We start from the raw sequence: 15,890 nt of genomic DNA, 5'->3' as shown, positions 1-15,890 counted from the left end.
GACAAGCAGTGACTGGCTCTGAAGGCTACGCCTGGTGAACCCCAGTGGGAGGATATGAACCCTGGCCTCTCCCAGGTTTCAGTCCTACATGCTAAAGCAGTGTTCAAAGTGTTGGTGCTGACCTTTAAAGCCCTAAACAGCCTCGGCCCAGTATACCTGAAGGAGCGTCTCCACCCCCATCACTCAGCCCGGACACTCAGGTCCAGCTCAGAGGGCCTTCTGGTGGTTCCCTCGCTGCGAGAAGCCAAGTTACAGGGAACCAGGCAGAGGGCCTTCTTGGTAGTGGCGCCCGCCCTGTGAAACGCCCTCCCATCTGATGTTAAAGAGAAGAACAACTACCAGACTTTTAGAAGACATCTGAAGGCAGGCCTGTGTAGGGAAGCTTTTAATGTTTGATGCATTACTGTATTTTAATATTTTGTTGGAAGCGGCCCAGAGTGGCTGGGGAAACCCAGCCAGATGGGCGGGGTATAAATAATAAATTATTATTATTATTATTATTATTATTATTATTATTATTGCAGTGGCTCCCAAACTCAGACACCCCATCTCTTCCATAAACTCATGTCCCAGAGCCCCACCCACCCTATAAAAAGCATTATTCAAAATAGCAGATTTCACGACCCACTGAGGAAGATAATAGCCCAATAAAATTCAAAGCAGGGGAGATTAATTGCATCTTTATTCGGATTCCAATCTAAACGATGTAGTTTAACTAATACAACAGCACAGATGAACTCAGTCGAGCGCCCCCCCCTCTTTCAAAATCTGACAGTCATTTAGCAAGAGTTTTAACATTCCACATTACTACTCAGCACATTCTCAATGCAATGGGGGGCCTTGATGAAGTGATAACCGTTTCCACACGTCTGGCTTAATAAAGCCGCTTTAGCAGGGTTCTTCCCATCACCTCCTGGCAAATAGAAGGGGAAGAAATGGAGGCAGTGAGAGATTTTACTTTCTTGTGCTCCATGATCACTGCAGATGGTGACAGCAGCCACGAAATTAAAAGACGCCTGCTTCTTGGGAGAAAGGCGATGGCAAACCTAGACAGCATCTTAAAAAGCAGAAACATCACCTTGCCAACAAAGGTCCGTATAGTTCAAGCTATGGTTTTCCCAGTAGTGATGTATGGAAGTGAGAGATGGACCATAAAGAAGGCTGATCGCCGAAGAATTGATGCTTTTGAATTATGGTGCTGGAGGAGACTCTTGAGAGTCTCATGGACTGCAAGAAGATCAAACGCATCCATTCTTAAGGAAATCAGCCCTGAGTGCTCACTGGAAGGACAGATCCTGAAGCTGAGGCTCAAGTACTCTGGCTACCTCATGAGAAGAGAAGACTCCCTGGAAAAGACCCTGATGCTGGGAAAGATAGAGGGCACAAGGAGAAGGGGACGACAGAGGACGAGATGGTGGGACAGTGTTCTCGAAGAGACCAACATGAGTTTGACCAAACTGCGGGAGGCAGTGGAAGACAGAAGTGCCTGGCGTGCTCTGGTGCAGGGGGTCACGAAGAGTCGGACACGACTAAACGACTCAACAACAACAAAGCAGGGTTCTTAAATCACCACTTCCAGCGCCCCTCGGTTAATCCCGCCCCCGCCCCCAGGGGGCGCCACGGCCCACTTTGCGAACCCCCACTCTGACCACCGCACAACACTGGCACCGCCCTCCTTTCAGATGCCACAAGACTCTTCCACCTGCGTGGCCACAGGAGCGCCCCGTGTCCGTGCGCCAAGACGCACGCAGGCGTCGCTTCCCGTGCCAGGGCGCAGGGATCCTTCCCTAGCCTCTTCTAAGTTGCCACCCCCCCGCCTCACCCCCGGTGCCCTGAGCACAGACAGAGCCCTGGAGAGGCTCCAGCTGTAGCTTCAACGGGGGGGGGGGGGCAGCCTGCCTTTGAAAGCCCCTCCTTTTTCCAGCTGGGGTGGAGCTCCAACTTTATTTCCTTCTCTCCAGGACATGCCCTGATCCCGCTTCCCTCTGCCCCTTCCTGCCGCCCCCCAGCCCCCCCCCCCCAGCCTCTCCCTCCCTCATTTCGTCCATCCTCTTATTTGCTTCCAACTTCCAGGCGAAGCGGGTCAGAAGAAGGGTCTCCCTCTCCGCTGCCATCCATGGAGCGCCCGGTCCGTGCCACCCGCTTGCCGCCCTCCAGCTTGGCTGATGCCCTCCTCTGCTGACTCCGGAGCTGGGCGAGCCCGGACCTCGCTGCCTCAACACCCATCGGCCGCTCCTCGAGTAGATCCAGGAGGAAGAGGATGCCAGTCCCTGGGTACCTGGTGGCAATCGCCCTCTTGTGCGCTCAGGTAAAAAGAGCCTCTGGGTGGCACCGGGTGGGGTCTGGAGGAGGAGGGAAGGGGGTTAGGGAAGGGGGTCTCTTCCAGGGCTCGGGGCTCCTGCATGCCCTCTTCAAAAACTGGGAAAGAAAAAGACCAGCCTTCTCCCCAGCACGAAGGTCTTGCCATGTGTCCCAGGAAGCCTCGCCTCGCTGTTGCCGTGGGCAGAGCCAGCGGGAGACGGGTGTTAAATTCCCCTGCACTATCCAGCCTTGCGTATTTTTAAAAAATGCATCTGGGGGTGCAGAGAGTTTGGAAGGAGGTAAGAAACTATTTCTGTCCCAGGCGGAGCGCGCCGTGGTCCTTGCAAAGCGGGGGATTTTTTGGCAGCAGGGGCACAGATTTCTTCTCCGTATGGGGATGAATCAACCCGGTGGGCGTTCATTAGCGAACGTTTTTTGTATTTATTAGACATTATTAATTTTATCGCTTCTACTTATGAGCCTCCAGCGAAAGGCAGCTCTGCGCCTGTCCGGTCCAGAGGGTATTTATTAGTGTAGTAGTAGTAGTAGCAGTAGTAGTAGTAATTAATAATAATAATAATAATAATAATAATAATAATAATAATAATAATAATTTATTATTTGTACCCCGCCCATCTGGCTGGGTTTCCCCAGCCACTCTGGGCGGCTTCCAACAAAGATGAAAAATACACTAAAATGTCACATATTAAAAACTTCCCTGAACAGGGCTGCCTTCAGATGTCTTCTGAATGTCAGGTAGTTGTTTATCGCTTTGACATCTGATGGGAGGGCGTTCCACAGGGCGGGTGTCACCACCGAGAAGGCCCTCTGCCTGGTTCCCTGTAGCTTTGCTTTGCAACGAGGGAACCGCCAGAAGGCCCTTGGAGCTGGACCTCAGTGTCCGGGCAGAACGATGGGGGTGGAGACGCTCCTGAGCTTGAATTCGCCCTTTCTTGTTTGGTTTGGGTCCTGTCCTCTGGACCAGCCGAAACGAGATGCGCTCCATCGTCTAAGCGACAGCCAAATAAGCCAAATTAAAAGTAGGGGGAAATGTGGCACACCGCCGCGCCCCAGTAATATCCCTAGAGGCGGCAGAGAAACCAACAAACCCAGTGGAGGTAAAACAGCTCGAATTGATTCGGAAGCCTGAGAAAAGGAGAAGGTCTTTGCCTTAAAAATATATATTTATTTATTGTTATTTATTTACCATATTTCTGTCCCACCTGTTTCTCCGAGGAGCTCCGCCTGCATCCCTCCCTTCCTCATTTAATCCCCACAACAACCCCGCGGGGTAGGTTAGGCTGAGAGTGGGGGATTCTAACCACTAGGCAAAGCTATTAATTTATTTAAGAAATTCCAGGGCAAGACTCTCTCTGCACGTGGACATGCGCACGTTCAAAAGCATGGCGAGACTAGCTGTAGCCTGTAAATAAATGAATTAACGCCGTTTCGCCCAGATATTTAGAAAGCTGGTGCGAGTTTTAATCTGTTTTTAGCCTGTTCAACCTTTTGAAAGAATTATTGTCGTCAGTTCTTCTTATTGCTAATTTCATTGGGTTTTTTTGTAAACTGCTGTCGATCTCTTTTTTTATACAATTAAACGGTGTATTAATTTTATGGAATAATAAAATGCATAAAATGATTATAGACAATAATTTTTGGCCCCGAAAAAGAGCCGATTGATTCACTTGAGCTGCAGCTAACTTTTAATTGTCTTGTAGCGGTGGACCGCCATCTAGTGGCTATCCCTGGTACGGCAGCTTCTAGGTAGTTTTAAAAGAACTGCTTTAGAAATAAGGTCTACCTACAATAAAGCATCAAACATTAAAAACGTCCCTACACAGGGCTGCCTTGAGGTGTCTTCTAAAAGTCATGCACAGTGGTACCTTGGTTCTCAAACTTAATCCATTCCAAAAGTCTGTTCCAAAACCAAAGTGTTCCAAAACCAAGGTGTGCTTTCCTATAGAAAGTAATGCAAAACGGATTAATCTGTTCCAGACTTTTAAAAACAACCCCCAAAACAGCAATTTAACATGAATTTTACTATCTAACGAGACCATTGATCCATAAAATGAAAACAATAAACAATGTACTGCAATTACACGATCAATCAATTTGTAGCTGAATTGGGTTTCACACAGTCACAAAACCAAAACAAAAAAGCCGCCAAAAAATGCAAAATAGCAAAAACAGACAGACCTCATTGTAACACTCAAATCAGAAGCGTAAACACTCAAAATGGAGCACATTTGGCTTCCGAAAAAAAGTCCGCAAATCAGAACACTTACTTCCAGGCTTGCAGAGTTTGGGTTCCAAGGCGTTTGAGTATCAAGGCGTTTGAGAACCCAGGTGCCACTGTAGTTGTTTATTTCCTTGACATCTGAAGGGAGGGAAGGGCGGGTGCCACCACCGAGAAGGCCCTCTGCCTGGTTCCCTGTAGCTTCACTTCTCGCACGGAGGGAACCGCCAGAAGGCCCTCGGAGCAGGACCTCAGTGTACTATCGCAGACCCCACCCAAGGGTGCTCCTTTCTAACTGGTCCTCCATTCACTTACAGCCGGTGTTGACTTCCAAGCAGCCAGCAGGAGGTGAGTTTCTTGTTCCCACCTTCCCCTTTCTGAAAAACTCACTGCCTTCCCCACATGGAAAAGCCACAACCTTCCGAACTGCAAAGTTTGCACCCAGTGCAGTGGTGTAGCGTGGGGGGTGCAGGGGGGGCGGCCGCACCGGGCGCAACATCTGGGGGGGGGGGGGCGCTCGCACTCGCAGCTCTCTGCCCCTACCTGGCTCACTCACTCTCTCTCACTGCAGTGCTGGCTGTGCGAATCCGATCAGAGCCGCCGGGTTGCCGCCCACTGTGGAGGGGAGGGTGCCAGGCGTGCGGTGTGGTGCGGAGAGAGAGCGAGGGACTATCTGGGGGAGGGACAGTGCAGCGGGGGGGGGGGCGCAAATTACTTGCCTTGCCCCGGGTTAGGGGGCGCAAATTACTTGCCTTGCCCCGGGTGCTGACAACCCACGCTACGCCACTGACCCAGTGGCAAAGAGTGTTTTGTTCGGACAGAGATGACTTGGCCACTGCACTCCGGGCACTGGCAACTTTCAGGCTGGTTCACTGCAATGTGATCCACATGGAGTTTTCAGGCGGTTCAAAATGGAAATGTCAGTCGGTCCAAAATGCTTCGGCCAGATTACTGGATGGAGTTCCTTTTAGATTTTATAAAAAGGTAAAAGTAAAGGGGGACGTGGGTGGCGCTGTGGGTTAAACCACTTAGTCTTGGCTTGCCGATCAGAAGGTTGGCGGTTCGAATCCCTGCGACAGGGTGAGCTCCTGTTGCTCGGTCCCTGCTCCTGCCAACCTAGCAGTTCGAAAGCACGCCAGTGCAAGTAGATAAATAGGTACCACTCCAGCGGGAAGGTAAACGGCGTTTCCATGCGCTGCTCTGGTTCGCCAGAAGCGGCTTAGTCATGCTGGCCACATGACCCAGAAGCTGTACGCCGGCTCCCTCGGCCAGTAAAGTGAGATGAGCGCCGCAACCCCAGAGTTGGCCACGACCGGACCTAATGGTCAAGGGTCCCTTTAACTTTACTTTTAATAGGCATCTCAGGCCATTTGCACATGCAGAATGTCGGCACCCTATGTATAGAAAGGAGCAAACCAGTGATATTTGAGTGAGTAGACTAGCAGGCGGGGCCCATTGCGTACATCACAGGAGCCTACACAACACAAAACACTGTTGCTGTATGTAGGTTTTATTTTATTTGTTTTGTATCTTATAGTTTGGAAATGTACATCCAGGTTTTTTCCTTTAAATTTCTTTGGGGCCCCCAAGAGAGTGGGGCCCTAAGCTGGAGCTTGTTTAGCTTATGTACATAAATCCAGCACTGTCCTCAGGGCTCAAGCCTGGGCAGCGTGTCTCCCTTCTCGTAGCGAGGGAACCGCCAGAAGGTCCTCAGCACTGGACCTCAGTGTCCGGGCTGATCTATGGGGGTGGAGACGCTCCTTCAGGTATACTGGGCCGAGGCTGTTTAGGGCTTTAAAGGTCAGCACCAACACTTTTAATTGTGCTCAGAAACATACTGGGAGCCAATGCAAAAGTTACTATTTACAACACAACTTCTCACTCTCAGCACTCCTCAGAACTAACCACACCTCTCCCAGTCCCCAGTCTAGCTGACGCATTCTGGATTAGTTGTAGTTTCCGGGTCACCTTCAAAGGTAGCCCCACATAGAGTGCATTGCAGTAGTCCAAGCGGGAGATAACCAGAGCATGCACCACTCTGGCCAGACAGTATGTGGGCAGGGAGGGTCTCATCCTGCGTACCAGATGGAGCTGATAAACAGCTACCCTGGACACAATTGACCTGCGCCTCCATGGACAGCTGTGAGTCCAGAATGACTCCCAGGCTGCGCACCTGGTCCTTCAGGGGCACAGTTGCCCCATTCAGGACCAGGGAGTCCTCCACACCCGCCCGCCTCCTGTCCCCCCAAAACAGTCCTTCTGTCTTGTCAGGATTCAACCTCAATCTGTTCGCCGCCATCCATCCCCCAACTGCCTCCAGACACTCACACAGGACCTTCACTGGTTCTGATTTAAGAGAGAGGTAGAGCTGGGTATCATCCTCATATTGATGGACACCCAGCCCAAACCCCCTGATGATCTCTCCCAGAAGCTTCGTATAGATATTGACTATATGTTCTGCAGTGGTGCCCTTTGAGGAGGTCTGGAGCCGCAGCTACTGCCGAGCCCGGGAGACCCTGGTGGACATCCTGAGTGAATTCCCCCACGAGGCTGAGCACATCTTCAAGCCCCCCTGCGTCCCCCTCTGGAGATGTGCCGGTTGCTGTGGAGATGAGAGCCTGGAGTGCATCGCCGTGGAGACCCGGACCATCGACTTGCAGGTGCGCCGGTGGGGAAAGGGCTGCTGCCCTGGGTCCTAGAACCACAGAGGCATCACGGAATTGTAGAGTTCAAAGGGACCCCCAGAGGTCATCCATCTCAACCCGCTGCAAAGCAGGAACCGCAACTTTAGCCCTTCCTTAACGTCATCACCTTGCAAAGCTCTGGTGGTGTTCCCTCAACCTCACTCCACTTATTGCAGAAACTGGGGTCTGCTCAGGGTCCCAGACTCATAGTTCCTTCATTACATGTAAAACCAGAGGCACATTTAATGCTCATAGTACTGTAGGGTTGGAAGGGTCCCCCAGAGGTCATGTGGCCGAACCCCCAGTCAATGTAGGGATCACAACTCATGGCAGATGAACCTCCCAAGTCTTACAAGGTTGAGGTAGCTGAGCCTGGGAAAGAGGAGACTGAAAGGTGATATGAGAGCCATCTTTGCATGTCTGAAGGACTGTCCCATGGAAGAGGGAACTAGCTTGTTTTCTCCTGCTCCTGAGGTCAGGACTCGAACCCATAGCTTCGAGATACAAGGCAGGAGATTCCGACTAAACCTTAGGCAAGACGGTAAAGAGCTGTTCAACACCTCAGAAGGCGATGGATTCTCCTTCACTGGAGGTTTTTAAGCAGTGGCCAGATGGCCATCAGTCATGAATGCTTTAGTAGAGATTCCTGCATTGCAGCGGGTTGGACTAGATGACCCTTGGGTGCCCCTTCCAATTCTGTGATTCCACGATGGATGCCAATGGGTCGAATCCGTATGACTAACATTGGATCTGACCCAGGATTTGGCGAGACGCCTAGCAGGCACGCGAGGGTATGTCTGGCTGGATGAGGCCCAAAGTTCAGTCTGCCCCAGCACACTGTCTCCGCCATAGCTGTCAAGCGTCCCTTATTTGGCGGGAAACTCCTTTATCCCAGCGCTGTGTCCCGGATTGATGATGTCCCTTAAATTTCCCGGGTTTCAAAGGAAGCAGCTCCTCTCCCTCCCTCCCTCCCGGCCAGGGAGGAGGGAGGCTCCAGCTGTGTCGCTTGGCTGCGTTGCTCACCCAATAAGGAGTCTAAGAATGACTGGGGGGTGGAGCTTGCATGCCTTGTGCCGATCAAATCAGCCACGTTGCCTGGGGACTCGCCTTTGCTCAGCGCTTCCCAGCGGAGAGGTGACGGTGGTTTTCCTTGCTGCATCCCCTTTGCCGGGTTGCTGCGCTGTGGGAACCACCGCTTGAGGCTTCGCTTGGCTGCTGGCTGGGCTTTCTGCCTTTGGGAAGGGCTCAGAAGTTGAACCTAGCTGTGCTCTGAAAATCCCTTATTTTGGCTGCTGATCCCTTATTTTCGAGGCTGCTGGTCCTTTATTTTCAAATCTGTAAGTTGACAGCTATGGTCTCTGCCATCTAGTGGGGCAGGTGCCCGGGGAGGACGGGAGCTGGAGTGGGGGCAGCTGGTGGAAGGTGACGTGTCCCCCCTTGGCAGGTGGTCCGAGTGAGCCCCATCCCGGGCACGACTCAGCAGGAAGAGATGAAGTTCGTGGAGCACACCCGCTGCTCTTGCAGGTGAGACAAAGGCCAGGCAGGAGCCAGCTGGGAGGTTTGGTGGGGAGGGTCTGCAACTGGATGTTGGGGGGTGGTGGCATAAAGAGTTCACTTTCACACCACAGCTCATTCTCATAGAATCCTAGAGTTGGAAGAGACCCCAAGGGCCATTGAGTCCAACCCCCTGCCAAGCAGGAAACACCATCAGAGCACTCTTGACATATGGCTGTCAAGCCTCTGCTTAAAGACCTCCAAAGAAGGAGACTCCACCACACTCCTTGGCAGCAAATTCCACTGCCGAACAGCTCTTACTGTCAGGAAGTTCTTCCTAATGTTTAGGTGGAATCTTCTTTCTTGTAGTTTGGATCCATTGCTCCGTGTCCGCTTCTCTGGAGCAGCAGAAAACAACCTTTCTCCCTCCTCTATGTGACATCCTTTTATATATTTGAACATGGCTATCATATCACCCCTTAACCTCCTCTTCTCCAAGCTAAACATGCCCAGCTCCCTTAGCCGTTCCTCATAAAGCATCGTTTCCAGGCCTTTGACCATTTTGGTTGCCCTCCTCTGGACACGTTCCAGTTTGTCAGTGTCCTTCTTGAACTGTGGTGCCCAGAACTGGACACAGTACTCCAGGTGAGGTCTGACCAGAGCAGAATACAGTGGCACTATTACTTCCCTTGATCTAGATGCTATCCTCCTATTGATGCAGCCCAGAACCTATTTTCCAAACCACAGCTCATCCCTATAATGTACGGTGCACTTGTAAAAGTGCCCCTGAGCACGTGCAGAGTGTTTCCCCTCTCTCCCTCTCTCCCATATGCACCCATTCCCTTAATTTTAGAAAATGTGCATTTGGGACTCTTCGGGGGGGGGGGAAGAGGAAGGAGTGATATGGTCGAAGTTTATAAATAAGTATGGTATCGGATAATCTGAAAGCTCAACTAAAAACTCAGGAAGTGGACAAATTGATGCAGAATGTAGAGAAGGATCTAAAAACCTTCACGGAGGAGGTCAGGTAATTGAAAGCGCAGAAATTCAATGGCGACAAAAATGATTATGCTCACAACAACGTATATTGGTGGTTCAGTGACAATGATAAAAACAAGAACAAACAGACCAGAAGATGTGCTGGTGGTAATCTGCCACGTGATTTCCCTGGTGACTGTGATTCCATTAGTGCCTCCAGTCACAGGGACAATGACATGGAGAGAGATAGGGAGTTGCAGCTTCGATCCGGTAGGCGCTGTCCGGGTTTTCGCAAGGGCCAGATGACACGTCCTCACGGGAGAAAAGGATTTCAACAGAATCATTAGTTTGTCTTCTCATAATTGAACTAGAGCAGAATTAAGCACCGTATTTTTTGCTCTATAAGACGCACCAGACCACAAGACGCACCTAGTTTTTGGAGGAGGGAAAAAAGAAAAAAAACTGAATCTCAGAAGCCAGAACAGCAAGAGGGATCTCTGCGCAGTGAAAGCAGCAATCCCTCTTGCTGTTCTGGCTTCTGGGATAGCTGCGCAGCCTGCATTCGCTCCATAAGACGCACACACATTTCCCCTTACTTTTTAGGAGGGAAAAGGTGAGTCTTATAGAGCAAAAAATACGGTATATTAAAGCCCTATACGGCCTAGGACCCTCGTACCTACGGGACCGCCTCTCTTGGTATGTCCCACACAGGACCTTACGGTTTTCAAACAAAAACATCTTGGAGATCCCGGGCCACAGGCTGGCCTCAACCAGAGCCAGGGCTTTTTTGGCTGTGGCTCCAATCCGGTGGAACGCTCTGTCACAAGAGACCAGGGCCCTGCGGGACTTGACATCTTTCCGCAGGGCCTGCAAGACAGAGCTGTTCCACCAGGCCTTTGGTTTGGACTCAGTCTGACCCCCTCCTTTGGTAATCCTCATAGAACTCTAGCCCAATGGTTGCCATTAATTTGATCTGAACTGATTTTATAATGAACTGAGTTTAGAATGTTGTATTATTTTACTGTTGTTAGCCGCTCTGAGCCCGGCTTCGGCTGGGGAGGGCGGGATATAAATAAAATTTTATTGTTATTATTATTGAGAAAGGATTGGGTTTTGTACCCACACCAGGCTATTCTGCCTTCCAAACTCGTGTAGATATTCCTAAGATCATTCGTCAAATCATACTGAGAGCATGTTTTGCATGTGTGGCATGGAGAAAGTGGCAATTTCTTGTCTCCCTCTCTCATAAGACTAGAACTCATGGACATATAATGAAGCTGGAAATTCAGGACAGATATAGGAAAGGGCTCCTTTCACACAGCAGAGAGTTAGACTGTGGAACTCACTGCCACAGGAAGCAGGGATAGCCACCCGCTTGGATGGCTTTAGAAGAGGAAGAGACAAATTCATGGAGGATGCTGGACTAGTTGGGCCATTAGCCTGATCCAACAGCCAGACTCTTCTTAGGTCCTTGTGGAACCTCCAGCTCCAGCGGCAGTCTATCTGCATTCCTAGGTTCCTAGGGATATTTGGCCACTTCGAAAACAGGATGCAGGACTGGGTGCTTTTTCTACGGGAGGGACACACACACCAGATCACCTTCAACCAATCCACCCCCTTCCACTTGTTACCTAGAGTGTAAATATATGTTTTCCTCTTTTTCCAGGCCTCGGCGGAAACGTTTGAAAGGCGAGAGGTAAATGGTAAAGGGATGGATGTGGGCATCATGTATGTATGTATTTACTTATTTCATAAGATGAAGATACCACTTGACTGTAGAAAGGAAAAGAAAAAGCAGTTTACAAATAATAATAATATATTATTTATACCCCGCCCATCTGGCTGGGTTTCCCCAGCCACTCTGGGCGGCTTCCAACAGAATATTAAAATACAATAACCTATTAAACATTAAAAGCTTCCCTCAACAGGGCTGCCTTCAGATGTCTTCCAAAAGTCTGGTAGTTGTTTTCCTCTTTGACATCTGGTGGGAGGGCGTTCCACAGGGTGGGCGCCACCACCGAGAAGGCCCTCTGCCTGGTTCCCTGTAAGTTGGCTTCTTGCAGGGAGGGAACCGCCAGAACAGCAGAACTAACCATGAAAACTCTTTAAAACATTCAGAAGATAAAATGAACAATGAAAACACGCATCAACATCTACCTGCCTGGTGTCAATGGGCAGAGTCCAGGTGCTCCCACACTAAAATATTTACTTCTTTACAAATGTGGAACGGAGTCTTATGTGGCAGCTGGAACAGGGCCACTTCCATAGATTGAAGCGGTTGAGAGGGAGGTACTTGGGATAAGGTGATCTCACAGGTGGAACTGGTCCCAAATTGTCCAGGGCTTTATATATTAATAGCAGCACCTTGACTGTGGCCACTGGGAAGCAGAGCAGATACCTGAGCACAGGTGTTGCCAAGGCTACCTTCCTGCCCAGAGCCGGATGTAGGTTTTGATGAGGCCCTAAACTCCTGAAGGTAAAGGGGCCCTTTATATGTCCAGCTGTCCATTGTCAACAATGAATTGTCGCTGTTTTTTGTGTTGTATACAGTGGTACCTCGGGTTAAGTACTTTATTTGTTCCGGAGGTCCGTTCTTAACCTGAAACTGTTCTTAACCTGAAGCACCACTTTAGCTAATGGGGACTCCCGCTGTCATCGCACGATTTCTGTTCTTATCCTGAAGCAAAGTTCTTAACCTGAGGTAATATTTCTGGGTTAGCGGAGTCTGTAACCTGAAGCGTATGTAACCTGAGGTACCACTGTATATGCTATATGGTAGATAGATAGGTAGATAATTTATTACGGTCGGAGACCAGCTTATATGCTATATGGTAATTTATGGACTTCATAGGTATCTAAAGCCATTTGCACCTAACAAAATATGTATTTTATCAAAGTAATTGATATAGAAATGAGCAAACAGTGATATTTTAGGGAGCAGCCTAGCAGGCAGGGCCCATTACAGTGGAACTTTGGTTGAAAACAGAATCCGTTCCGGAGCCCCGTTCGCAACCTGAAAGGAATGCAACCCGCGTCTACGCACACGTGAGTTGCGATTCGACGCTTCTGTGCATGCGCGTGATGTCATTTTGCGCGTCTGGTCGCCGCAGGACGCAACCGGAAAAAACGTATCATGGAGCAAACGTAACAAGAGGTATAACTGTACTTACATCGTAGGAACCTACATATTACAAAACACTGTTGCTGGAGGTAGGTTTTATTTTATTTGTTTTTTATCTTATATTTTAGGGATGTGGGTGGCGCTGTGGGTTAAACCACAGAGCCTAGGACTTGCTGATCAGAAGGTCGGCGGTTCAAATCCCTGCGACGGGGTCAGCTCCCGTTGCTCGGTCCCTATTCCTGCCAATCTGGCAGTTCGAAAGCACATCAAAGTGCAAGTAGATAAATAGGTAGCACTCCGGCGGTAAGGTAAACGGCATTTCCGTGCGCTGCTCTGGTTCGCCAGAAGTGGCTTAGTCCTGCTGGCCACATGACCTGGAAGCTGTATGCCGGCTCCCTCGGCCAATAAAGCAAGATGAGCGCCGCAAGTCGGTCACGACTGGACCTAAAGGTCAGGGGTCCCTTTACCTTTACCTCTCTTATATTTTGGAAATGTACATCCAATTTCTTTTTCCTTTAAATTTTTTGGGGGGCCCCAAGAGAGTGGGGCCCTAAGCTATAGCTTGTTTAGCTTATACCACGGGTTACATACGCTTCAGGTTACATACGCTTCAGGTTACAGACTCCGTTAACCCAGAAATAGTACCTTGGGTTAAGAACTTTGCTTCAGGACGAGAATGGAAATTGTGCTCCGGCGGCACAGCGGCAGCAGGAGGCCCCATTAGCTAAAGTGGTGCTTCAGGTTAAGAACGGATCTCCGGAACGAATTAAGTACTTAACCCGAGGTACCACTGTATGTACATCCAGCAGCGTTCCTGCAGCGTTCTGCAGCTTCTGGATCAGTTGCAAGAGGAAGTAGAGTGCAACTGCGGTAATCCAGTTTTGATGAATCCAATGCATGAATCACTGTGGGGGGAGTGAAGCTGCCTTTATTGCCCCCTAGAGACGCGGCTGGCGCTGTGGGTAAAAGCCTCAACGCCTAGGGCTTGCCGATCGAAAGGTTGGCGGTTCGAATCCCCGCGGCGGGGTGCGCTCCCGCTGTTTGGTCCCAGCGCCTGCCAACCTAGCAGTTCGAAAGCACTCTCGGGTGCAAGTAGATAAATAGGGACCGCTTACTAGCGGGAAGGTAAACGGCGTTTCCGTGTGCGGCTCTGGCTTGCCAGAGCAGCGATGTCACGCTGGCCACGTGACCCGGAAGTGTCTTCGGACAGCGCTGGCCCCCGGCCTCTTTGAGTGAGATGGGCGCACAACCCTAGAGTCTGTCAAGACTGGCCCGTACGGGCAGGGGTACCTTTACCTTTACCTTTAGAGACATCTCGTGCTTCCAATTCACCAGGGACAAGCCCAGTTTCCCCATTTCTGTAGGTGCCTCCTTAGAAACAGCTGGGTCGCTAGATTTACCTGTCTCTCCAGGGACATCCCGAATGCCTTTAGGGAGGTATTTTTATACGCAACGGCTGCAGCTCGGAGTTTGGTAGCAAAGGGGTGGAAGGAAGAAGAAGCCCCGACAATAACGGGTTGGCATAACAGGCTACAAGAATTTGCTGAAATGGCGCAGCTGGCAAATAGCCTGAGAGGCAATTCTAAATTTATGGAAAAGTGGGATAGATATAAAACATATGTTGAAAAATACAGGAAAGGTTTGCTATCTATGCTAGCATTTGATTGACGTTGGAGAGAGACTGAGCTGAGAAATGAGACCAAGGGTACATATTGATACAGGAATGTATTAGACAAAATGTAAAGAAATATACAATAATAAAAGTACATTCAATTGTAAAAAAGGAATATACAACTGGATAGACAGAAAGTCCAAAGTATTGGTACAGATATGACTTTTTGTCCTTGTTTTTTTCCTTTTCTTCCTTTTTTGTTATCTTTAGGTATATAAACTTTGTATATAAATTTTGTATACATGTTGAAAATTATATGATAATAATTCTTTACCGATGTAACATAAGAACGTTAATAAATAAATAAAATTGCCAAAAAAAAATTAAAAGATTTACCTGTTTCTCTTTTCCCCAGGAGCCACCGGATTGGGGCCAAGAGGAGACCCAGGGAGCCGAGCCTGACGCCTCTCACACCACTGTAGGTACACAAGAGCACAGTGTCTGCGTGGCACTTGGCAACAATAGGAAAGAGGGGGACATTTAATGCAAAAGCCTGGCATCTCCAAATTAAAAACAAAGGTCCATTGGGAGAACGTGATGGGAAAGACTGAGAGCGGCTGCCAGCCAGAGTAGACAACATGGTTAGATGGACCAACGCTCTGGCCCAGGTGGTTTCATAACATTATTCCTTACTTGTAAAGCTTCTCAGGTGTCCTAGGAGACTGAAAGCTCTGCAGGCTCTCGATCGAAAAGACGCAAGAGGAAAGAGGAATGGGGAGGGCAGAGGAAAAGGAGCGAGCTCAGTTGCCAATGCTTGAAGTTACATACTCGGAGCAGTGCAGTCTAATCTGGAGGAGCACCATGTTTTTACGCACATATTTCACACCCGATCAGCACCCCTTAGTTCTCTAGATGGTGGGTGGGGCCAGAGCATAACCCCCCTCTGGCTTCAGGATGGATGGAGGGAGAGAGGGCAATGTTACGAGAGGGTTAGCAATGTCCTGGGCTGCCTGTAGGTGCCGCTTTTGCTTCAGCCCTGGCGTAAGGAGCACCATAAGGTACGTTCCTATTTAAATCAGCCCTTTATCTGCCCAATTCTCCTCTCCTGCAGTGCAGAATTCAGCAGGTCTGCTGGGGACTGGCACCTTCAGACCTCTCCAGTGTAATAAACGAAAATCTGCCCTTATTCACTTATGGGGGACACAAGAGCCCTTACAGAGTCCTTTGCATGTTCTCCATCGGTCAGAGAAAAGAACTGAGGCCAACCAGATAATATTGGGAAGCAAAGCAGCTCGTAAGCCTGATCTTTATTGATCTGTTGCAACAGGGTGCCCCCTTCACATGCAGGAGAAGGAGGAGGACCCCGAACCAACGTGTGCCCGCCCTTATATAGACATTTTAAATTCCCTGCCCTAGAGGTCAAGACCACCACTCCATACATCATACCTGCATCAACAGAAG

At 49.6% G+C, this 15,890-nt stretch overlaps 1 protein-coding gene and 1 long non-coding RNA gene across 5 annotated transcripts in view; one reads left to right on the top strand and one right to left on the bottom strand.

Moving 5' to 3' along the window:
* LOC310684735 (snake venom vascular endothelial growth factor toxin HF-like) overlaps positions 1–15,890 on the top strand; it is a 78,103-nt gene that overhangs the window by 58,521 nt on the left and 3,692 nt on the right. For 3 of the 4 annotated variants that reach the window (XM_083456234.1, XM_083456233.1, XM_083456232.1), the window contains exons 2-7: positions 2,074–2,308; positions 4,858–4,888; positions 7,004–7,200; positions 8,669–8,748; positions 11,363–11,392; positions 14,845–14,907. In XM_083456234.1, coding sequence (XP_083312360.1) covers positions 2,261–2,308; positions 4,858–4,888; positions 7,004–7,200; positions 8,669–8,748; positions 11,363–11,392; positions 14,845–14,907 — 449 coding nt within the window. In that variant the 5' untranslated portion in view covers positions 2,074–2,260. Of the gene's footprint in view, positions 1–2,073; positions 2,309–4,857; positions 4,889–7,003; positions 7,201–8,668; positions 8,749–11,362; positions 11,393–14,844; positions 15,848–15,890 lie in introns of those variants that run through there. The other variant, XR_014514800.1, reaches the window with a different exon arrangement.
* Positions 667–2,467, bottom strand: LOC310684867. Its single transcript, XR_014514902.1, has 2 exons — positions 1,079–2,467; positions 667–913 (listed from the first exon to the last, which is right to left on the bottom strand). It is a non-coding gene; the product is annotated as an uncharacterized lncRNA (long non-coding RNA).

This window comes from Podarcis tiliguerta (assembly GCF_965153285.1).
Source record: "Podarcis tiliguerta genome assembly, chromosome: 8".
Classification (NCBI taxonomy): Eukaryota; Metazoa; Chordata; class Lepidosauria; order Squamata; family Lacertidae; genus Podarcis; species Podarcis tiliguerta.
This window is presented reverse-complemented; position numbering and strand designations above follow the sequence as displayed.